The sequence below is a fragment of the Tachysurus fulvidraco genome, chromosome 15 (assembly GCF_022655615.1).
Source record: "Tachysurus fulvidraco isolate hzauxx_2018 chromosome 15, HZAU_PFXX_2.0, whole genome shotgun sequence".
NCBI lineage: Eukaryota > Metazoa > Chordata > Actinopteri > Siluriformes > Bagridae > Tachysurus > Tachysurus fulvidraco.
Genome location: NC_062532.1, coordinates 12,199,092 through 12,222,253, shown reverse-complemented (window position 1 = coordinate 12,222,253; position 23,162 = coordinate 12,199,092). Strand labels below are relative to the sequence as shown.

Genomic DNA, 23,162 nt, shown 5'->3' with positions numbered 1-23,162 from the left:
AGCTGGAATGGATATTTGTGTGTTGTGCCTGTTCCATAGCCCCAGCTCCTCCTGCTGGTGAAGAGAGTAACAGTGTGTGTGAGCGCCCTCAGGCTGACTCTTCTGGGCCGTCTAAAACCGACCCTCCGTCTACATCCACTGCAGAAGACCCTTGTGAAGGGGCACAGAGGGGATGGGCAGGTATAGAAGCGGAGTCATTTTGATTCATCGCTGATTGTGCTTTTATGAGATTGGATCATCCTGATGCTCCACTGTTGAGACATTGCTACATGTTGTTTCCAGCTTCTCGTCAGATTTAAGCATTTGGTTTGCTGCAGTGTTTATTCTGCCTTTGTTTAATCCACCCTCATACTTGCTTATACTCTCTGCAGCTTAATCAAAATCAGTGCTCAGTTTCATTTTCTCATAACATTGCTTTGCATGCTTTTCTGATGCAGTTTGTGTGCGCTCCTGTCTCACAAAGTCCACGAGACAGTAAAAAGCATCTGTTTTTGGCCTGCATCTTGATCTGCTTCTTGCTTGCATAACTCTCCAAATCTCTACTTCATTTATTCAGTACAATCAGTCTGGCTGCATGCATTGCTTAAGCCTCATGGCATGGGATTTGGCACCCTTTCGACCGTTTTAGGGCCAAGGCTAGCATCACTGTTGCACTAACTCTATTTCAGCCAGGCTGAGAGCTGAGTCCACCGGTGCTGTGTGTGTGTAGCCTTTTTTTGATGCAGTAGAGAATCAGCTTCTTCCAGCTACCTCTGCTTGACAATAGTGCTATAGAGAAGCACTGGCCTGGTGCCATCTTTGCTCTGAGCTTTAACAGAGATTTGCTGGCATGCTTTCCTCCCTGCAAGTGCATAACTTGGGATGTGCTCGGGTGTTTGGTGTAGATTGTGGTAGTTTTTTTAATGCATCACTGAAGCCTAATTGTAATGTGTGCTTGCATTCTTTCTCTCATTTGTGCTTCCTATTGATTCGAGAAAATGTTTGGTCTTGTTATGATGCATGCATATATATATATATATATATATATATATATATATATATATATATATATATATATATATATATAAATTAAACATTATATCATATTTTAGGGGAAATAAAAAATGTTCCATAACTGTGCACACCCTTTTAAAACCTATCTATCTACCTATCTATTTATTTTTTATCTATTAATTATGAATGTTGCAGTGTTCAGAATCAACCAATTACAGTCAAACTCATGTTAAATACTAATTAGTACATCCCTTCTACCAACTAATGTGATTGATAAAAAAACACTCTTCTTGGTAACACCTGAGTGGAAAGGCACACAGAGCTTACAATACAGTACAGGAACTCATTGTTGAAAAATATGAATTAGGAGATGGTTACAAAAAACAACATAGACTCTGAATATACCATGGAACACTGTAAAGACGATAATCAACACATTATAAAACTATGGCAGTCAAATTCCTAAGAACAGGAAAGCCCCCTAGAACTGATAAGATGACCAAGAGAAAACTGGTCAGGGGGCTGCCAAGAGGCCAACAGCAACATTAAAAGAATCTCTGCAGCAATTTGACAAGTACTGGTTGCACTTAACATGTGACAGCAATCTCACAAATTCTTCATATGTCTGGGCTACAAGGGAAAGTGGCAGTACAAAAGCTTTTTTAACCATAAATAAATAAATACACCCAAGCCAGGCTAAAGTTTGCAAAAAATGCGCCCAATCCCAAAAACCATGTGGAATAATGTTACAGTCTGATGAAACCAAAGCCGTTTTGCCCATAAAAACACAGCACATCTTTAAAAGAACACTATCAGCACATTGAAGCACGAAGGTGGCAGCATCATGCTTTAAGGCTGCTGAGCTGAAGGTGGCTTTAATCAGGGTGGAGAGAATAATGACTTGATCATGATCAGCATGAACGACTTTTACAGAAAATAATCAAATGCTGTGATCAAATCTAAAGGTGCTCCATTTATGTATTTATTTTTGTGGTGTGCTCACTTATTGTACCTTTTTTCTTTTTTTATCTTTTATTCTTATTGTTTTTTGCTTTAATAGATAGCTTGCAGAATAAATAGCTTCCACAATAAAGCTGAAAAAGGATCTTACAGGATTTATATTGACTACCTTTTGTTATAAAAGCTTGCAATTATAATTGGGGTGTGTACACTTTTTTATATCCACTGTGTGTATATGTGTATATACTGTATATATTGAACTGTTTTACATTTAAATTAACTATTCCATCTAAAAAAAAAAAAGAAAGAAAGAAAGGTTATGCTCTGATTATGAATGAGAAACAGGAATGTGTTCTGTTTTGTGTGCCTCAGAAAAAAGCTCCGAGTCGGGTTTCGGAGGCAGTGGAGAGCCCGTCCTGGAAAGCGAGGCACCGCAGGTTGCGGATGAGAACAGCTGCAGCAGTCACTTCTCTATTTCTGAATGCTTGAGGGCTCCTGAGGAGCCCGACCTCATAGACCGCTCCTCTCAATCCTCCATTAACAGCCAGGATGATGCTGGTACATGAAGCAAGACATATAACACGTCATATACCTACTACATAAATCATGGACCAGAAATCCTGATTTCAATCAGCTGTTTTTCTCTTCATTAGAAAGCAAGCTAAATATTTTATTCAGCTATTTGAACTACATATTAACTAAGCCAATATAAAATGATGCTTGTGAAAGTATAATTTCTCTGAATTAGCTGTGTTCGGAGTAGTCTCATTTCACTGTTTGGCTATTTATTTATTTATTTGATTTGATTTTTTTTTTTAATCACAGTTTGGCTTTTCAAATGAAAAGTCAAAATTATTTAAAGATCCTGTAACTCACCAGTGTTAATCAAATTGTAATGGGACAGGTCCCCAAGCCTGAGCATTTATTGTGGATTCCTTTGAATTCCTTTGTCTGCTTTCATTTTTAAATGCTATGAGGGATTTCCATCCAGTCCTGTGGCCTTCATTCTCTTTACTAGATAAATGTTTTCATGTCAACAAAAGGGCAAAGATCTTTCTAATTTGACATCAGTTACAGTATTTAGTGTTTTAGCACCATTTGACTAGTGTGTATGTGGCAGGTGAGGGTAAAGGAAATGGTGATGGAAAGACGGGTTCAGCAACACGTATGGTGACACGTCTGCGAAACCCGGACAGCAAATTAAGCCAGCGCAAGGTCATGCAGGACAAAGATGCTAGCTCACAGGACAGCAAAGCACTTAAAGAGGTAAAATCAAGTGTTTGTGTTTTTGTTTTGTTTTTTTGTTTGTTTGTTTTTTGGCCCAGAGAATGAACATTACTTTTATAGATCTGTCAAGATCCAAAGAGACGTGTCTAAAATGATAAAAACATAGTTTAATTCTTTATTATTTAGTCTCTTGACATTTAAGATACTGCATTTTAGAGAATATCACAACATTTTCCTACATATAAATGATCAGATGCTGTGATTCTTTCATTAGACTCCTCTGCTGTCAAGCTTGGTCAGGAAAGACCTAGGCCTAAAGACCAGCTCCAGCAGCGGTTACTTCAAGCTTGGCCAAGAGGGCAAATTCCGCGTCTACCATAACCAGTACAGCACAAATGCTCTGGCACTTAATAAACACCAGCACCGTGAGGACCACGACAAACGAAGGCACCTTTCGCATAAGTTCTGTATGACACCCGCCGGCGAGTTCAAGTGGAATGGCTCAGTGCACGGCTCCAAAATGCTGACCATATCCACACTGAGGCTTACTATCATCCAGCTGGAGAACAATATCCCTGCACCCTTCCTGCATCCCAACTGGGCATCACACAGGTAGCACAGCTAGACATGTCCTCTCAAAAAAAAGATAGTATGTTTGAGCCATGTGTTGAGATCGTTCCCAGGGTTTCTTCCCAGAAACTCGTACACAAACATACCAGTGCAGACATTTCTGTATGCGATTAGCATGTCTATATTGTATCTAAAACTAGATGAGCTGTTGTTCTTGGAACCTGTTCAGGATTTTTTTTATTGTTTTTAGTGTAACTATCATTATTATTAATTACTTACAATCACATGTAGGTGACACTAACAGTCACAGGTAATGTATGTAATGGGAGCACAGTTCTAGACAGAATCTCTGCAGCTTAACATTCATATCCTCTGTTTTCACAATGCATTCTTTTGCTGCAGGTCCAACTGGATTAAGGCGGTCCAGATGTGCAGCAAAGCGAGAGAATTTGCCTTGGCTTTGGCTATTCTGGAGTGTGCAATCAAACCAGTAGTCATGCTCCCGATATGGAAGGATTCTCTAGGTCACACAAGGTCAGTAAGCAGATTCATTTTATCTTCGAAACACAGATTAAATGAAAATAAGCTTCTATGCTCTAAATCTTGAGGACTACTAATATGCTGTACTGAATGAATTTTCTACTGGATGTTTGTACCTTCTTGTAATTTCTTTATTGATGAACACTCAATGCTTTGTTGTCCTGTGTTAATCATTTCTATTTCAGCATTTTTTTTTGCCCCAGACATTGCACTGGTGCAATGTTTAAGGTCAGATGTTGCTGTTTAAGCAATTTGCAGAGTCACCTTTGCTCTTTCCATTCCCATTATCATTTTGTCACTTCCCTTTTCATCCTTTCTTAGGCTCCATCGAATGACCGCTATGGAGCGGGAGGAGAAAGAGAAGGTGAAAAAGAAAGAGAAAAAGCTGGAGGATGAAGAGACGATGCAGCAGGCGACGTGGGTGAAATACACATTTCCCATTAAGCATCAGGTAATTTCCACTGTGGTATGATTTATATTGTGTAATAAAAGGAAACTTATTGCTATGTTCCAAAAAAGGACACCATGTGTGGTTTACGTGTGCGCATACAGTTTATTTATTTAATAATTAATTCACTTAGGTTCATTAATTTGTTGTTGTTTTTTTGTTTTTGTTTTTTCTTTTTCAAAAGAAGCATTCCGTTCAAGCCTGTTTTTGTTACAGTAAAGTGAAAAACGTTTTTTTTTTTAATGTCCTGTATGATTTTGCACTAGGTGTGGAAACAGAAGGGTGAGGAGTACAGAGTGACTGGTTATGGTGGCTGGAGCTGGGTCAGTAAAACCCACGTCCCACGTTTTGTCCCTAGATTACCTGGAAACACAAATGTCAACTATCGAAAAGCACTTGAAGGTATGCATTGTTGTGTCCATCTATTTACACTTCACGATAACTCATTCATGTTCGTATAGCACTGTATATATGTTTCATATTTTAGGATTCTAATACTACAGAGTCTCACACTACTTGGGGGAAAAGTACTGTATGGTGCACCTCCTCCTTTTGTTCTGCTCACGTGCACACTTTCACCACCTTAATAGCACATGCACAACTGATTGTGTGCATTACAAAGTATTTTAAACATGTGCAATAACAGAAGTTTTGAAAAACATGCAGTATTACTTATGTGCAATATGTCTTTCAGTGTAACTACTACCCGTGGTCTCTTTTTCTACATTTTGTTTTGTATATACTCTATATTATATTACGTCTCTGTTCTTTTTATATAATTGCATTTTCTTACTCTTTGCTGCTGAAACAGAGAAATATAAAATTTTATGTTTTGCTTATATCACATATTAGTAATTTACCTGAGGTTCTTCCCAAGCATTTGCATATCCAGTTGTCCTATTTTCTGCAAATGATCAGGACTTTCACTGTACAGTTTTAACATGCATGTGTTTATATATTCTGATATAAGTAAAGGTTGGAGAAACATTTTAGTAAAGGCATATAGTGCTTAGGCGGAATTTAATTTGTCTTCTACTTAATTGAACTTACTTTGTTTATTGAACTGGTTTTTTTTTTAAAGCAGCTAATAGTGGCAAGGAAAGTCAGACATCCTGCCCAGAAAATTGCCAAAACCCAATCCCTGAAACCCCAAAGGAACACTCACCTGAAAAGGAGCAAACACTCACAAAGAAGGATGAACAAAAGGGAGAAAAGATGGAGGTAGATGAGAAGACTGAGGCTGAGAGTGATGAGCTTAGAAAAATTGAAGCATCGGAAAAGATTGACACAAGCACCCCTGACTTCACTAGCCCCAATGAAGAAAAAGGTATTGATATGGAGACCTTTCCAGTGTGTCAATTTAAGATTTTCAGTCTATTGTTTTGTGGGTTTGTTGTAGAGCAATATATAGAAACAATATATTTTGTAACATATCACACTTGCTAATATTCACTCTGCATTTTTCTAATGTTTGCAGTTAATACTAAAAACACACCCTCACCTTTGAAGAATGAACAGTGTGTGAAAGGGGAATCTGTAGAATGTGAAGAGTCCAAAGCATGTGCAGCAATTCAGTCTCGGGTGTCATTTGAAGATGACGTTGTTAATGTCAGCCAGGGATTTATACTTCGCACAGCTTACAAAAAGAAGGGTAAAGGCTCAAAGCTCGATGGTCTTTTGGAGCGGCGGGTCAAGCAGTTTGCTTTGGAGGAGCGACAGAGGCCGGAAAAGCTCAAGCAAGTTGCTGACTCAAAACCCACCAATGAAAATGGGACAAAGGATCAGGAGAAGACCAGTCTGTCTCTGAACCAAGAGCTTAAAACTGAAGGATCATCTTTCGAAGCTACTAAAACTGTTCTGTCTGACCAGGCAGTAAACCCATTGGTGAAGGAAAAAGATCCTGTAGTACAAAAGCTTGACTTTGACCAAGATGAGAAGGTGCCACATGGTTCTTCAGAACAGACTGAAAATCTTGATGTCAGACAGGGATCTAATATAAAGACTGAAGCGGTTGCATCTCTTGCAGAAAAAGAGCAGAAAGTTGCACCAGAACCAGAGCACAAAACAGGGAATGGCACGTTAATAACTAATGCAGAGCTTAATGGAGGTTCTCGGAAAGATCTGGAAGGCAGCCTTAACTCAAACAGCAAAATGGCATGCCTGAAATTTGATGCTACAGAGAAGAAGGATACAACTGAAAACAGTTCTTCCATGGAAAAGAATGGCTTAAGTAAAGAAACAAACTTGCCAGTGCATGTCAATGGCAGAGATGGTTCAGTGGACTCTCCGCCCACAAATTTGACCAATAATATCAACTCAAAAGAAATAAAGCAGGGAGAAGAAGAGGAGACAAAAACACTTCCCTCCAAGGATCCCATAAAATCACTAATGAACGGTGACCTGACTCAAGTCAGCCAGAACAGCAAAGCTCAGCTTATTGAGGAGACCGCTGTGGACAAGTCAAACTTGGAGTACCTGCCCTCTCAGAAGGTTGCGAGAATAGATTGTAACACTGAGGGCAAAACAGTGTCTGCAATAGGTTCTTCTCCCTCCCAGCTTTTCCCAGCAGAAACCGTAAAGTCAGATGGACTTAGTAGCAGTACCAGGGTATCACCAATGGAGACGGAAGAGGCCAAGATGAAAACTCTCAGCTCGTCACCCATTCTGTCAACGGAGGAGTCCAGCCTAAGTAGTGATGTTGCTGAGAACAGCACTAACAGTAGTAGTGGGGTCAAGAACACAATAACCCAAGTCACCACTATAACCACTTCTACCACTACAGTGGCGACCGAATCACACACTGTTGAGACACCCGGCTTGCCTGATGGTACCACTAACAGTAAACATTCTTCAGCATTGACATCTGAGTCAAAAGTGGAATCCATGATTTCCGTCTCTACTCTTTCCACTACAAGTACCACCACAGTAACCAAAGTGACAAACCCAAGCCATGGTGCAAAAGTTACAGAGCAGAGCAGGACGATTGTCACAGCAATGTTTACAGCTGCTAAATCAGCACCTTCAAGTACCTCTGTGACTTCAGTCACCCTGAGTAAGGAGTACTCCACCAGAGACCGGGTGCGGCTATTGAAGTTCTCCCGCTGCAAGAAGACCCGGTCTGGTACGGCTCTGCCTTCATATCGCAAGTTTGTAACAAAGAGCAGCAAGAAAAGCATTTTTGTGCTCCCCAATGACGACCTAAAGAAGCTTGCGAGGCGAGCAGGTATCCGTGAGGTGCCTATTTTTAATTACAACGCCAAGCCAGCATTAGATGTCTGGCCATATCCATCCCCAAGGCCCACTTTTGGAATCACATGGAGGTTTGTATCTATAAATGAAATATTTCTTAAACTCAGCTTAGAGTTAATGAATTATTTTTATACAATTAGATCACATGTTCCGAACCCTGATGTAACCTGTGTACTATGCAAGTGTGAAAAATACGTTTCTTTATAGAAGCCCAATTTCTCTTTTTACAGGTATCGGCTTCAGACAGTAAAGTCTTTGGCTGGGGTGAGTCTGATGTTACGCCTGCTTTGGGCATGCCTCAGGTGGGATGATATGTCAGTGAAGCCCTCTCCAGCCGTTGGAACCACACGCACAGGTTTGTTCACCAATAATAAATATTAACATTTTAAAATGGTAAAAAAAAAAATCAACATTTTATGATAACCACAGAAAAATTAAAATGTACTTGGTTTCTTTTTTCTTCATCAACAGAAACATCTGACACTGAGATAACAACAACTGAGATTATTAAGCGAAGAGACGTAGGACCATATGGTATCCGCTCAGAGTATTGCATCAGGAAAATTATTTGCCCCCTGGGTGTGCCTGAGACTCCTAAAGGTAATGCAGACTCTGAGTAAAATATAAGAACAAGATTGCTGTCAGTTATTTATTATTATATCCGTTCTCAACGTTTCGCTGCTGAATTGCCCTTTTACCTGCAAGCTGTAAGTTATGATTTGATCTGTTTATCTTGTAGTGAACACCTCATATAAACAGCTTCTTTTTCTCCCTCCATTCAGAAACCCCCACACCCCAAAGAAAGGGTCTGCGCTCAAGTGCTCTGCGGCCAAAGAAACCAGAGCCCTCTAAGCAGACGGGGCCAGTTGTCATTGAGAAATGGGTGCCAGAGGAGGACCTGGAACTTTGGGAGATTCGAGCCTTTACCGAAAGGTAATGCTGTTTTTCAGTTCTCTGAGAAGCTCCACTGATGCATCTGTGGAATGTATCTGTGGAATGTATCTGTAATACAATTACAGATGTATTGGATTGTTTAAATTTTTTTTTTCTAATTAATAATGTGTTAGTTTTTTGTTTTTATTTTTTTTTTGGTTACTTATCACTGATTTCTCTACAGGGTTGAGAGGGAAAAGGCACAGTCAGCAGACCCAACTAAGGTTAGTGTGCAGAAGACAGCTGAGGAGGTCAAGGCTCAGTTGGAAGCTCAACTAAAGCAGCAGAGATTGGCAGCCCAGCAGGTGGGAAATTGCTTATAATTACTTCAAATTGTAAAAAAATATATATATTTTTTTTTAATTATGTCACTATTGTGCTATTTTACTGTAATTAAAAGCCATTATTAATCATTGTAAATGCCAAACTATTAAGCTGAAATTATATTAAAAGTATTTTGCCTAGACAAACTGTGTGGAAGCAACAGAACAATGTTGACCATGTTTAGAGTTCTAGCTTTTATTTTCAGTGTTATGAGTATTCTTAAAGTTCTGTGTACACTTTGGTTTCACGTATCTTCAGTTGGACTCTGCTACTTTAAACTGCTTTTAAAAAACTACTCTTTACAATTGTACCTAATTCATTTATATGGAACTCAGAAAATGGCGTTTGAAATTCAATACAATCAAAGCCATGTCAGAACTGTTTTCGCATGTTTAGGTATTGTGTAGTATAATATTTGTACATTATGTAATGTACAGTTATTTCTGATAGAAAATTGACAGTAACTCAGCTGTGCTGTTTTGTTAGGGATTCTCACCAAGCTTCTGAATAATCACTTTGTAGAAACGTTTGGAGCAGCAGAAAACTGGAGGAACCACAACGCTATCCATAAGCAGCACACCTACCAGCACCGCATCATCCACACAGAAGGTGGTGGTAGGTTCTCTGAGCAGTCCAGTCACCCCTGGGACAAAAGTGGTGCTTGCCACCAAGTTAGGTGCTCCAGTGCAGTTTCAGCAGGGCAAGAACTTCCAGCAGTCCTTTGCCTCCTGGGTCAAGCAGGGCCAAAACAATGCAGGTCAGTGATTTTGAGGTTAAAAGGGAAAACGTTTTGATGTGTTCATTTATTAAGCTTTTCCATTGGTGGTTGTTTGAACATTGATGTCTTGATCCATCAGGTCACACCAGCATTTGTGTTTTGCTGCACTTTGACTTTTGGTGTTTATCTTCAGTATACAGAGTTCATATTTGCTTTATATTTCTGCTTCTCTGTTTTGGTTTTTTTGGTCAATTGCATGGATGCTCTCAAAGCTGTTTGAGTTGGTAGAATGCATATGTTCTAAATCAGTGGTGCCCACTTATCCAGTAACAATACATTTGGAGAATAAGCTAAAATAATTACAAATGAAAATGCTAAAATATCATTGTATCTGCCTGAAATAAACTTTAGAGTTTATAACGAGTTGTGATAGATATTGTGTTAAATTAATTGGGTTGGATGGTTGTGGGCACCACTGCCACACACCAATTTTGCTGTGGCTGTTTTATGGAGGTGACCATTGGCCATGTGTCTTGCAGCCTCCACTACTTCCGTTACCACAGTGGCAGCGAGTAGCGTCAGCACGTCTGGGCAAACGTTCCAGATCGCTGCTGCGTCAGGCTTGATGACTGGCAATGTCATTACCGCCAAACTGCCTCTGCCGGCCAACAGCAAGATAGTCACAGTGAATGTGCCAACTACGCAAGGAGGTAGGGCAGGCCTCTGCCCATACTGGCATGCTTTCTTTAATTAGGCCTGCCCGCACACAAACACGGCCACGTGAGCAGCTCCTGTCAACCAATGGATGATGCAGCAGGGTGTCAGGGTCATTGTTTTTAAGCATTAGTTTTTTCTAGGATCTCTGAAAAAAAGCACTGCATGGTATTGTCATAGACCGGAGCAATTAGCAAGACTTTCTGTAGTAGATATGAATTTGAACCTTTTTCGGTTTGTTTGAATCTGTATGTAGGGTTGTCGTTTTGTTAAGACTTCAAACTCAAGATTGTAACTGCTTGAATACTATTATGAAGATATAAACTATTGACTAATATTGTTGATTGCCAAGTTTTTATGAATTTTGAAAAGGGAAAGATGATGCCTTATTTTCACACTGTCAACCATATTTTTTCTGGTGTTGTCCAGGTGTTGTCCAGGTGCAGCAGAAGGTTCTTGGCATCATTCCATCCAGTACAGCAGCCACACCTCAGTCATTCTCCTCATTCCAGTCCCGTTCGGGCAGCGTCAACATCCGACCCAACACCAGCACCTCCACACAGCAAGTATGCTTTACTTTATGCAGTCCTTGGATGTGTTGCTAAACCTCACTCTATTAAGAATATATTAATATTACTGATGATGAAATACCGATGGCCAAACTAAGAACTGTGCTTTTATTTCATTCGTTTTGTTTTTTTTCTTTTCCTTGTAGTCTACCACTGCTGGAACTCCTGTCCGGCCTGGGATGACGGTGGTTCGATCACCCCTCCAACAGACTACAACTTTGGGCAAGACTATCATTCGCGCACCTCTAATAGTTCAACAAGGTATTCTTCTTCGTCAAATTTGCCTGTATGCTACAACCAACAAGTTGCATGTCCTATTGGTATTGAAAGCCTTGTGTGTTCCGCTTGTCCAGTTTTTGCGTTTTTTTTCTAATTGTCTCTCAGGCCAAGGTCAGCAGGTGGTTACTCAAATCATCCGAGGAACACCTGTATCAAAGGCTGTGAGCAGCAATACCCCAGGGCAGGTGGTGGGTTCTCCTTCTCTACCCTCTACCCCTGGGCAGCCCCAGACTCCACATGCTCCCAGCACTGCCCGACCACAACAAGGTCAAGTTAAACTCACTCTGGCTCAGCTAACACAGCTCACGCAAGGAGCTCAGGTTTGTACATATGTGCGCTTGTACTTGTTTTTCTTCCTTCAGTGTGATGTCTGAGGGTGACAATCCCACACTTGAGGCAACATTAAAAATCAGGTGTTTTGAATATAGTTTTAGAGAGTAGGTATCAATCAATCACACACACCCCCATTCAAACCTTGTCCTTTGACAGCTTTTTGGTCTTGCCCATGGTGGTGGAGAGGTTTTAATGGAAGAGATTGATTCTGTGACAGGTGTCTTATACACTACACTTTTAAACATGTTGAGATTAGGAGTACTTTTCTATAGGTACAGGACTAATTTGTGTGCCTCAGGCAAATTACTGGTCTGCGGGGGTCAGAATTCTTGCTTGTTGCCAGGAGATCAAATACTTATTTCACTCGATCGAATACATATTAATTTATAACCTTTTGTAAATGTTTTTTGTTCTAAATAATTTGAAATAATTCTTCAAATAATTAGACTGCCCAGTGTACCATTGTTATTTCTTTGTGAATTAATTCATCAACGTGTCTTTTTCGTACTTCTGTATGAAGGGTGGGAATCCAGGTTTGACTGTGGTGATCCAGGGTCAGGGGCAGACTACAGGGCAGCTGCAGGTCATCCCTCAGGGTGTGACTGTGATCCCAGGTCCTGGTCAGCAGCTCATGCAGGCAGCTATGCCAAATGGCCAGGTCCAGCGCTTCCTCTTCACTCCTATGCCTCCAGCACCAGCTGCACCAGCTACTCCAGCTCCCACCTTATCCACATCGAGCACCTCAGCTACTCCCGCGAGTAGCACCATACCCACCACCACCACCACCGTGGACCCTACTACGTCAGCAAGGCCAGGTAAGACATTCAATACATCTGTGGAAGTAATTTCAAATTATATTAAAGGCTCTGAGCCAAAAAAGATTGTGTGTGTGTTTGTGTCTGATTCTTCTCCAGCAATACAACCTGCAGCTCAGGTCTCGCCCATCATTCAACCCTCCATCCTTCCCTCGTCTCCACCCGCTCTTTCTAAATCCCAACCTATGCTACAGCCAGCCACCTCATCCCAAACACCAACATCATCTGTTCCAGTTCCTACACTGCAAACTACATTTTCTACACAAGCCCTGCTTCAACCTCAATCCCAAATCCAAAACCAAACACAATCACAACCCCAAAGCCATTCCCAAGCCCTGCAACATCAAACCCAGTCACAAGCCAAAACCCAACCACAGCTTCAAAACCAGCTACAGCAACAAATCCAAATCCATTCCCAACCCCAGATTCAAACCCAGTTGCAGCACCAAGTTTCAACACAACCCCAAATCCAGTCTCAACAGCAGCTCCAGCCTCAAGCTCAACAGCAGGCAAATGTTCAACCACTGCAGCAAATTCAGACTCAGCAGCAGACTCAGGCCCAGTCACAGCTTCAGCCTCAGCAGCAACTCCAACTTCAGCCTCAACAGCAAATCCAGTCCCAAGTCCAACAGCAGCCCCAACCCCAGGCACAGCTTCAGCCTCAACTGCAGCCCCAACCTCAGGCACAGCTTCGGCCTCAACTGCAGCCCCAACCCAAGGCACAGCTTCAGCCTCAACTGCAGCCCCAACCCCAGGCACAGCTTCAGCCTCAACTGCAGCCCCAACCCCAGGCACAGCTTCAGCCTCAACTGCAGCCCCAACCCCAGGCACAGCTTCAGCCTCAACTGCAGCTCCAACCCCAGGCACAGCTTCAGCCTCAAATGCAGCTCCAACCCCAGGCACAGCTTCAGCCTCAACTGCAGCTCCAACCCCAGGCACAGCTTCAGCCTCAACTGCAGCTCCAACCCCAGGCACAGCTTCAGCCTCAACTGGAGCCCCAACCCCAGGTACAGCTTCAGCCTCAACAACAAAGTCAACCCCCGCAGCAACTTCAAGCCCAACTTCAACTTCAGCCTCAACAGCAATCCCAGCTCCAGATCCAGCCTCAACAAGAATCCCAACTTCAGCCTCAGCAGCAACTCCAAGTGCAGTCACAGCTTCAGTCCCAACAGAAAACCCCTCTCCAGCTGCAGCAACAGCTTCAACCCCAACAGCAACTTCAGCCTCAGCAGCAACCCCAACACCATACCCAGCTGCAACATCAGACTCAACAGCCTCAACAGATTTCTCATGTTCCGTCACAGCCACAACAGCAGCCCCAACCTCAAGCTCATTTGCCTGCTCAAGCCCCAGTCCCGCCCACTTCCCCCTTATCTGTGTCTCATGTAGCCCAAGTGACTTCCCCCCCAACACAGGTAGCCTCTATTGCTGTAGCTCCACAGGTAACCCAGACCACAGTAACTCAGGTTCGGCCTCAGATCCAGCTCCCTGCCCAGCTCCTTAGTGTTCCAGGGATCCAGCAGCAAGTCCTGTCCCATATCCAGAACCAAGTAGCAGCACAGCTCCAGGCCCAGGCCCAGCATGGTACCCTTCCCCAGCAGATCAAACTGCAGCTGCCTATCCAGATCCAGCAGCAGGGTGGAGGCCAGGTGCAGACACATCAGATTCAGAATGTGGTGACTATTCAGACTGCCAGTGTCCAGGAGCAGCTCCAGCGCATCCAGCAGCTGCGAGATCAACAGCAGCAGAAGAAGAAGCAGCAAGAGGCTAAGAGGGAGCAGGCTCAACAGGCTGCCAGCCAGAGTGAGCTGCTGCAGAAGCAGGTGCAGAATTAATAGATGCTCTTAACCACAGTGATCTCTAACCTGGAAGACTTAAAAATATTCAGTCATTAAATAGCCATAAATGTGTGACAGAGAAACAGTTTATGGAGCCTTTAAAATATAAGGTATTTTCCAAGGAGATTTTATGCTAGGGTTGAAGACTATTGCCAATGATTTCACTCTGGCTTCTGGTGCTGTTTCAGGTGGTCATGAAGCAGAATGCAGTCATAGAGCACTTAAAGCAGAAGAAAGCCATGACGCCAGCAGAGAGGGAGGAGAATCAGAGGTAAAAACTTTACTGCATTCCTAATATCCATATTCTGACCCAATATTTTTTGACCTATTTACCTTCTCTTTGTCGGGTTAATACTCTCTGCAGGATGATTGTGTGTAATCAGGTGATGAAGTTTATATTGGATAAGATTGACAAAGATGAAAAGCAGGCAGCCAAAAAGCGGAAGCGGGAGGAGTCAGTGGAGCAGAAGCGCAGCAAACAGAACGCCAGCAAGCTCTCGGCTCTGCTCTTTAAACACAAAGAGCAACTGAAAGCTGAGATTCTGAAGAAGAGAGCCCTGCTGGATAAAGAGCTACAGGTGGAAGTGCAGGTGAGGGCATTGCAACCCTCCATATTCGCAATTTATGTTCTCCTTATGTATACAGAAATTGTGTAATTAACCTTTAATTAATAGAATGAGTAGAAAGTGAACAATTTGAAGCGATTTAAATCAGGTAGTGCTCCAGTATTTAGGAAGCTGTATTTCTGTTCTGCTCTCACATTCCTGTTTCGCTGTTGCTCTTAGGAGGAGCTGAGGAGAGATCTGAGCAAGTTGAGGAGAGAAAAGGAGAAAGCCCAGGCTGCAGCATCTCAAGCAGCCGCCACAGCCATTAGTGCCCAGGCGACCTCTCTCTCCACACACTCCTCCACCATCACTTCACCCCACTCCAGCCATAAACGCAAACGAGACGAGGAGCGAGATGCAGCCTTGTCTAAGAGCAAGAAGAAGAAGATGATCTCCACCTCATCGAAGGACAACAAGAGAGACACAAAACTGTACTGTGTATGCAAAACACCCTATGACGAATCAAAGTAAGGACCTCACTATTACAGAGCATGCAATTTGAAGTTGTTTTTATGAAACTTGCTGCTGCTGATGAAATAAAGATAGAACCTGGTTAGAATTATGGATGTCATGTGGTCTCAAATGGGAGTAGTATTATTTTTATGAATTTTTGTCAAATTATTTTGGTATTATGATCAAATATTTGTGTGATGTGACATACAGCTAAGTACGGTGACCCATACTCAGAATTCGTTCTCTGCATTTAATCCATCCAAAGTGCACACACACAGCAGTGAACACACACACACACACACAGTGAACACACAGTGAACACACACCCGGAGCAGTTGGCAGCCATTTATGCTGTGGCGCCCGGGGAGCAGTTGGGGGTTTGGTGCCTTGCTTTAGGGCACCTCAGTGGTATTGCCGGCCCGAGACTCGAACCCACAACCTTAAGGTTAGGAGACAAAGTCTAACCATTAGGCCACAACTTCCCCTATTTTGTTACTCTGTTTGCAGGTTTTATATTGGCTGTGATCTCTGTTCGAACTGGTACCATGGTGAGTGTGTGGGCATCACAGAGAAGGAGGCCAAGAAGATGGATGATTACATCTGTATGGAATGTAAAAGGGCACAGGAAGGCAGCTCAGAGGAGCTCTATTGCATCTGCAGAACACCATATGATGAGTCCCAGTATGTGATTGATTGTCTTTTTACTTTTTTTTTTTTTTTTTTTTTGTCTCTTATACAAGCGAGTTTAACATTGAAAATAATTAATAAAATTGTGAAGCAAATTAACTTTTGATTTTCACAATGTACTTTTTGTTCATTTTGAATATGGGTTTAAAAACATGGTGTACAGGCTAAACTGAATATTGGACTTGGGTTAGAGTTGTTGTTGTTTTTTTTTTTTTTTATTTAGATTAGTTTTTGAGGCTTATAAACCTTGTGCTTTTGTGTATAGGTTCTACATTGGCTGTGACCGCTGCCAGAACTGGTACCATGGACGCTGTGTGGGCATTCTGCAGAGTGAGGCAACTCACATCGACGAATATGTTTGCCCTCAGTGCCAGTCTACAGAGGAGGCCATGACTGTCCTGTCCCCGCTCACAGATAAGGATTACGAGGGTTTGAAGCGAATCCTTCGATCCTTACAGGTGATTATGGCCAATCAGTTGCGTTGTATAGATGCTGTGGTGGTTTTATGATGTTAAAATGTTATGTCACTATAAACTCCTCCTTTCTGACCTCCAGGCCCACAAAATGGCATGGCCTTTTCTGGAACCAGTCGACCCTAATGATGCTCCAGATTATTATGGGGTCATAAAGGAACCTATGGGTAAGAGCATTTCTGATCATTTTAATAATTCATCTTCAGTGTGAAACTTGGCAAGGTTTCTGTCTTGTGGCAAACCTTATGAGGTTTCGCTGGTGTCAATTATTTTCTTTGAAGCCTGTGACTGCATGGTTGCAGATGTTTAAAATCAAAAACTACAGAAAACCTTTAGTAAACTGTGTAGTCCTGAAAATGTGTGCATCACTTCTAACAGCTCGGCACTATGACATGATTAATAGATCAGATTAATTCAACAATTTTCACCAGTTAATTCTTCCTTTGATTATAATGGTGGCTCTCTGTGTGTAAATCAAAAAATGTATTAACCAGATAAAATACAGATTGATTTTTTTTATGTATTTAATATATATATATATATATATATATATATATAAAATATTAAATAATTGTATCGATATATTTTGCCTGTTATAGATCAAGATTATAGATTTGTGCAGCCATTCGTGTTTCTTTTGAATACTTTTAGCTAAACTTATTAGAGGATCAGAATATTAACTAGCTCCTCTCATGAGCAAAAAAACAGTGTAAGCAGATAACATAAGTAGTTAAAAAAAAAAAAAAAAAAAGGATTATTATTTTTTTAATTGTGCCTAATAATGCAAGTTACTTAGCAATTATAGTACTTTTTAAAGATGTAAAATCCTTTATTTCCTTTTTGTTCTCACCTGTAGATCTATCCACCATGGAACAGCGGATACAGAAACGATTTTACAGCAAGCTAACAGAATTTGTAGCGGACATGACCAAAATTTTCGACAACTGCCGCTACTACAACCCCAGCGACTCACCTTTTTACCAGTGTGCCGAGTTCTTGGAATCCTTCTTTGTACAGAAACTCAAAGCTTTCAAAGCAAGCAGGTAAGAATGGCTTCTGGAGAAACTGAAGACTAACCTTTTTTTCTTATGCTTTTATATTCACATTTTCTTCCTTTTTACGATCTCAGGGGTGTGTGTTGGGTTTTATGTGGTGTTATGGGTTTTTTTAACTTCCAAAGAAACGATTATTTACCATGTAATATGTTTCTAACATAACAGGGTTGCTACACATAGTAAAAAAAATAACTTGGCAGTTGAAACGTTCTCTTTCTGGCATTTTGCTGGCCCATGGTTGTCTGTTTTTGCTACGTTCACACACACAGTGATTCGGCGTTGCCAGTCGTTGTACTAAAGTCCAGTAGGCATACCTACTAATGGTTGCCATGGTAATAATGTTAAACAGTGGGTGGTGCAACTAGCATTCCTAAACAGTTTTCTTGCCACTAAAATGAAACACACTGGAGGTAAATTTAGTTTTTGTAGATAAAGGACAGTGTGTGCTCTGACATGCATCATGTGCACTCTACTGTCTTCACTCCCATTGGAAGTCTGTGCAGCAGTTTGCTCCATATTTGCATGAAGGCAGCTTTTTCTCAACTTTTTTTTGCATCACAAGACACTCGCAAAAGTAGTCGCTCATGTAGCCAGAGGTAACCGGCAACGTAAGGTCTCTGGCCGCTAAGTCACTGTTACTGTATGTGTGAACGTAGCTTGAGATTTGGTGCGAGGTACGATTAGTTTTTCAAAAGCTACACTTCTTCTCTTACTTCCTGTAACGAAAAGACATTAGTCAACATATTGAATCCAATCATGGTCTTCATGCCAATTTTATGGGCAATTTAAAATCAAGCTTATGTCAAATGTTCTAAAGTTACTAACTTACAGACATCATGTTCATTTGTGTGCTAACCTGCGAATCCGTCTGCTTACATCCTGTGTAGCTGAGCGTCTTGATTACATTTGTCCCATGCGCTTTTCCTCCATCTCTGTGTTGTGCATGTCATTCACGCCACTCATTCTTCTCTTGCAGATTGATGTCTTGAGTCTGACGTATAGCTGGAATCTATGCTGAAGGGGTGGAGTTTCTCTTTTATAGATACATTGGACTTGCTGTTTTATGAGCAGCTGAAACTCCACATGATTTTTATATTTTATTTAAGTTAATTGAGTCGTTTTTTTTGCATCAGAAGGGGGGAAAGACTTGTTAATGGCCAAACGTATCCCAGGCATGGCTTCATTGACAATCACAGAATGGCAGCCATGTTGTTAAATGATAAATACAAGAGTATGACTTAAGTGCACACAATGTATTGTGGATTTTTCTTTTTCTTTCTTTTTTTTTTTTTTTTTTTAAAACCCTCTTGTTAATAATGTTCACATATTAGTAATTATGATATTTTATTTGTATATGCCTAACAACAATGCCTTGTTCTGCTCAAATGTGTTTACTTTGGCACTGGTTAAATATTTTGTATATTTTATTGTAAGATGGATTGGATTTTTCTCACACAGCCTTTTCTGGTTCGTCTGCTTGTCCCGGACCTGATGAATTTAGCGGTTTATCATGCGTTCCCGCAGTTGAACAAATCATTGCTCATCATTCATCTGCAATATTCTGTCAGTGAAATAGGAATAAAAATTTAAATTGTCATATTTGGAAGATTCTGGTTTTAAATCCTTTTGTGAAGGTTTTTATGTTAAAAGCGATGATATAGATTTGGAGAATGGAATATTTTATGTAGTGTTAGTACCCAGACTGTACCATGACATTTTGGCTTTGTCTTTTGTTTGTTCTCCAATAAACAACCTACCAGGGACCAATATCATATTTAGCTTCCAAATTACTTCCAGAACTGCCGCAGAGATTTCCTTGCATGGCTGCCATGTCCACTCCCATGCCATCCCACATCATCACCCAGACAATGCATACATGTCTTTTTTGCTATCTGTCTCATTTTCATTTCCTTTGTCTTTTTTGTTGTTGTTGTTTTTGTTTTTGTTTCTTTCTCGTGTCTTGTCCGCTGTTCAATAAAAACTTCAAACAGCTTCAATTCAGCTTGCTCTCTTTTGTATTCTGTAGGTCTCATAACAACAAACTTCAGTCTTCAGCTTCATAGAATACAACCACATGTGGTGCTACGGCACGTCTGTAAAGGACATGTTTTGGGGGAGGGGGGAGGGACTCTGAACAGTCGATCCAAGGGAACCAGGCATCATCCTTGTCAAGGATGCCCTACACATTCTTCATTTTCTTTCTCTCTCGACCCAAACCGATGGTTCTTCCCCAGTCAACCAGCAACGCACATGACTGCAGTGTTTAAAGCAGCGTCTCTTTCACATGCCCTGCTCTCTGACTGTGGAGCGAACAGGCAGCAGAGGGATTATACATGAAGCATTTTGTAACATTTGTTACCTCAACGCAATGACTTTTGGATGGAACTTTGTGGGGGGTTTTTTTGTTTGTTTTTTATTATAAAATCACGTTTGCATAATCCAGGGTCCAGGTCTACATATACCTTTCATGACAATAGACAATAACATGTTTTCATGTGATGTGCAAGAATTAGGTGGATCCTGGACACAACTGACTGTGTTTGACAAACAGTTGGTTTTGTGGTGGATTAGACTTCAGGAGCCTGAAAGAGGAAACTTTATTCAGATGCAGGTTTTTAGCTGTTTCATGCCAAGTGACTGAAGCAGCCGATAAACCGAGCTCAGTCGTGAGGCATTCTGTTTGTATGTCTATTATTCCTTTTTCTTTCATTTTTTTGTAATACAACTGAAGAAATATTGATGTATATGAATCGTAAATAAATGGAAAGACTTCTCTTTCTCACACTGATGAACGTCTTCACTTTTTTTTTCTCTCTATGTGAATTGTGTGCTATTTTATGACTTCTGAGTAAGGCTTATAATCATTAGATTAAATGAAGATATCCATACAGCGTCAATTAAAAAAGCTACAACTAGGATTATAACTCATTAAAATGAGTTAGGAAAGAGCGAAGTAATATAATCCACCTGAAGCAATTATTATTCTAATTTAATCACACCTAATTAACCAATCAGCTTTCGAACCACACCTAATTAACCAATCAGCTTTCGAACCACACCTAATTAACCAATCAGCTTTCGAACCACACCTAATTAACCAATCAGCTTTCGAACCACACCTGTGCAGTCAATTGTTCAAGGAACACGGGTGTGAGGGCTCTTCATCATGGTGGGCTTCAGGGCCATCGTCCCAGAAGAACCCCTTTACTCAAACAGTGGCACATCACAGCCAGACTGAGGTTTGCCCGTGAACATTTGAAAGGTAAAGATGAGTTTTGGGAGTCTGTGGGAAAATCAGACTCCCAAAAACTGGAACTGTTTGGGCACATGGATGTTGCTTATGCTTGGCAAAGAAAGGGTGAGGCCTTCAACCCTAAGAACACAGTTCCCACAGTCAAACATGGTGGTGGGAGCATCATGCTGTGGAGCTGTTTTGCAGCTTCAGGCATCGTGAATTTTGAGGGATAATATGCAGAAATCTGCTCGTAGTCTAGCCTCAGGTCATCGTTGGGCCTTCCAACAAGACAATGACCCAAAGCATACATCGAAATTGGTCCAAAAGTTCCTGAAGAATGCCAAAACCAAGGTCCTGGAGTGGTGCGCACAGAGCCCAGACCTCAATCCTATTGAGAATCTGTGGTGAGCGCTCAAAGTGAATGTCCATGCTCGGAAACCACGTAATTTGGACCAGCTGGAGCAATTTGCAATTGAAGAATGGGCTAAAATCCCTCAGGAGACCTGTGCCAACCTAGTAAAAGAACTACTCGAAGAGGTTGTTGTGAGTTGTGGCTCAGAAAGGGTACACTATTGACTAGTAATGACCAGGGGGCTAATACTTTTGGACGTTTCATTTTTGCCCTTTCTTGTTTCAACTCACTATTTCAATTAAATATCCTAATCAAACTTGGTGCACATTTTGTCTTTGTTATTTTGAAAACAAATGGAGAAATCAAGAGTTTTGTCTAATTTCATAAGGGGGGCTAATAATTTTGGCCTCAACTGTATTCTGGTTTGTCATTCACATTTTAAGCCATTTTTATGCTAAAAGATTGACTTTGACTCTGAGGCAGTTCTGACCTAAATCCTGGCTATAAATCAAATAATTATTTTTATTTTACACTGGTTTTAATGCCATTGTTTCTATAGTAATAACTCCTTCACAAGTATGTAATCTCTGAAATGTTGTTGTTTTATTTATCTATACACTGGACTATACACACACATAATAATCTATCTGACAATAACCTATCTGTACAGTCTGTTGCACCTTAACATATTTTATATACAGTATGTGTGTGTGTGTGTGTGTGTGTGTGTGTATGTGTATATATGTGTGTGTATATATATATATATAAGTACATTCTGTATATAATGTGTAGTGCATTGTAAATATGTCTAGTAGTACACTGTGTGTACTGACTATGTATGAGCACATTACATCTTTTCCACATTTGCACATTTCACCTGTATGTAAATTGTTCTTAATTTCTGTTTCTTAACTACTGTATGTAAATGGTTCTGCAATTTCTGGAGCTCACTCCCAAGAATTTCACTCACCATGACACACGTGCTGTGGTGATGTGACAAGGAAGGTGACTTGACTTGACTTGATTTAACAAATAACAGGTGATGCTTTCTGTAAGGAAATATTTAAGAGAGGAGGCTCCAGTGTCAGTTTTCCTCAGTGGGAGAATTTAACAATTTATTATAAACAAATGGCCTACATAAATAACCATAAATGGTTAAAAGGTATGATGTGTTGTTTCGTAAATAGGATAATTGTAATCATTTACAATTCAGTAAATTACTATGTTGTATGCGAGATAAAATATTTTAGGACATACTGTTCAATTTAGGCTACATCATACCACCCAAATGGTAATATTTTACTGTTGCAGCATGCAGGGATTTACTCAGAATTGAAGTCCATGTAGAAATGTAGTTATTATTCCCTTTTACTCCAATTCGTAATTAAAGCAAAGTTTTACTCGTGCTGTAAAGGATTTTTAATGATTTATTTGTAATTATTTTTAGTTATTTATTTATTAACATGTACAGTATTTAATTTCTCTACAAACCCAGATAAATGTATTTTTAAACATATTTATCTAAACTCCCACACCTGTAAAGCATTTTAATAAAATATAATATATATATATATATATATTTATAGTATGAGATATAGAAAGAAAGAAAGAAAGAAAGAAAGAAAGAAAGAAAGAATTCAAATCATTGGATGTTGCATTTAACTGGGCTTCCATACGGGACGAGGTAACAACAAACAAAACCCCTTGGATTTCTCGCCTTTCCCCTTTTCCCTGTGAGACAGAATGAAGAGGACCTTCACCGCATTACAGTCTGAGCCGACTTTCGATCCTG

General features: G+C 40.7%; 1 protein-coding gene across 5 annotated transcripts in view; it reads left to right on the top strand.

Annotated features, from left to right (window-relative positions):
• Window positions 1–20,575, top strand: part of bptf (bromodomain PHD finger transcription factor) — a 29,854-nt gene extending 9,279 nt beyond the window's left edge. Inside the window, exons 5-32 of one of the 5 annotated variants that reach the window (XM_047800537.1) lie at window positions 40–180; window positions 2,326–2,511; window positions 3,074–3,219; window positions 3,455–3,792; window positions 4,153–4,284; window positions 4,612–4,741; window positions 5,005–5,140; window positions 5,823–6,065; window positions 6,216–8,058; window positions 8,218–8,342; window positions 8,459–8,587; window positions 8,770–8,920; window positions 9,105–9,225; window positions 9,767–10,001; window positions 10,502–10,672; window positions 11,106–11,242; window positions 11,392–11,506; window positions 11,630–11,844; window positions 12,378–12,672; window positions 12,772–14,495; window positions 14,699–14,781; window positions 14,875–15,100; window positions 15,296–15,582; window positions 16,076–16,249; window positions 16,521–16,713; window positions 16,811–16,895; window positions 17,585–17,771; window positions 19,810–20,575. In XM_047800537.1, coding sequence (XP_047656493.1) covers window positions 40–180; window positions 2,326–2,511; window positions 3,074–3,219; window positions 3,455–3,792; window positions 4,153–4,284; window positions 4,612–4,741; window positions 5,005–5,140; window positions 5,823–6,065; window positions 6,216–8,058; window positions 8,218–8,342; window positions 8,459–8,587; window positions 8,770–8,920; window positions 9,105–9,225; window positions 9,767–10,001; window positions 10,502–10,672; window positions 11,106–11,242; window positions 11,392–11,506; window positions 11,630–11,844; window positions 12,378–12,672; window positions 12,772–14,495; window positions 14,699–14,781; window positions 14,875–15,100; window positions 15,296–15,582; window positions 16,076–16,249; window positions 16,521–16,713; window positions 16,811–16,895; window positions 17,585–17,771; window positions 19,810–19,846 — 7,985 coding nt within the window. In that variant the 3' untranslated portion in view covers window positions 19,847–20,575. Of the gene's footprint in view, window positions 1–39; window positions 181–2,325; window positions 2,512–3,073; window positions 3,220–3,454; window positions 3,793–4,152; window positions 4,285–4,611; window positions 4,742–5,004; window positions 5,141–5,819; window positions 6,066–6,215; window positions 8,059–8,217; window positions 8,343–8,458; window positions 8,588–8,769; window positions 8,921–9,104; window positions 9,226–9,766; window positions 10,002–10,501; window positions 10,673–11,105; window positions 11,243–11,391; window positions 11,507–11,629; window positions 11,845–12,377; window positions 12,673–12,771; window positions 14,496–14,698; window positions 14,782–14,874; window positions 15,101–15,295; window positions 15,583–16,075; window positions 16,250–16,520; window positions 16,714–16,810; window positions 16,896–17,584; window positions 17,772–18,759; window positions 19,781–19,809 lie in introns of those variants that run through there. The other 4 variants (XM_027141336.2, XM_047800538.1, XM_047800539.1 and 1 more) reach the window with 4 other exon arrangements.
• Window positions 20,576–23,162: the final 2,587 nt, after the last annotated feature.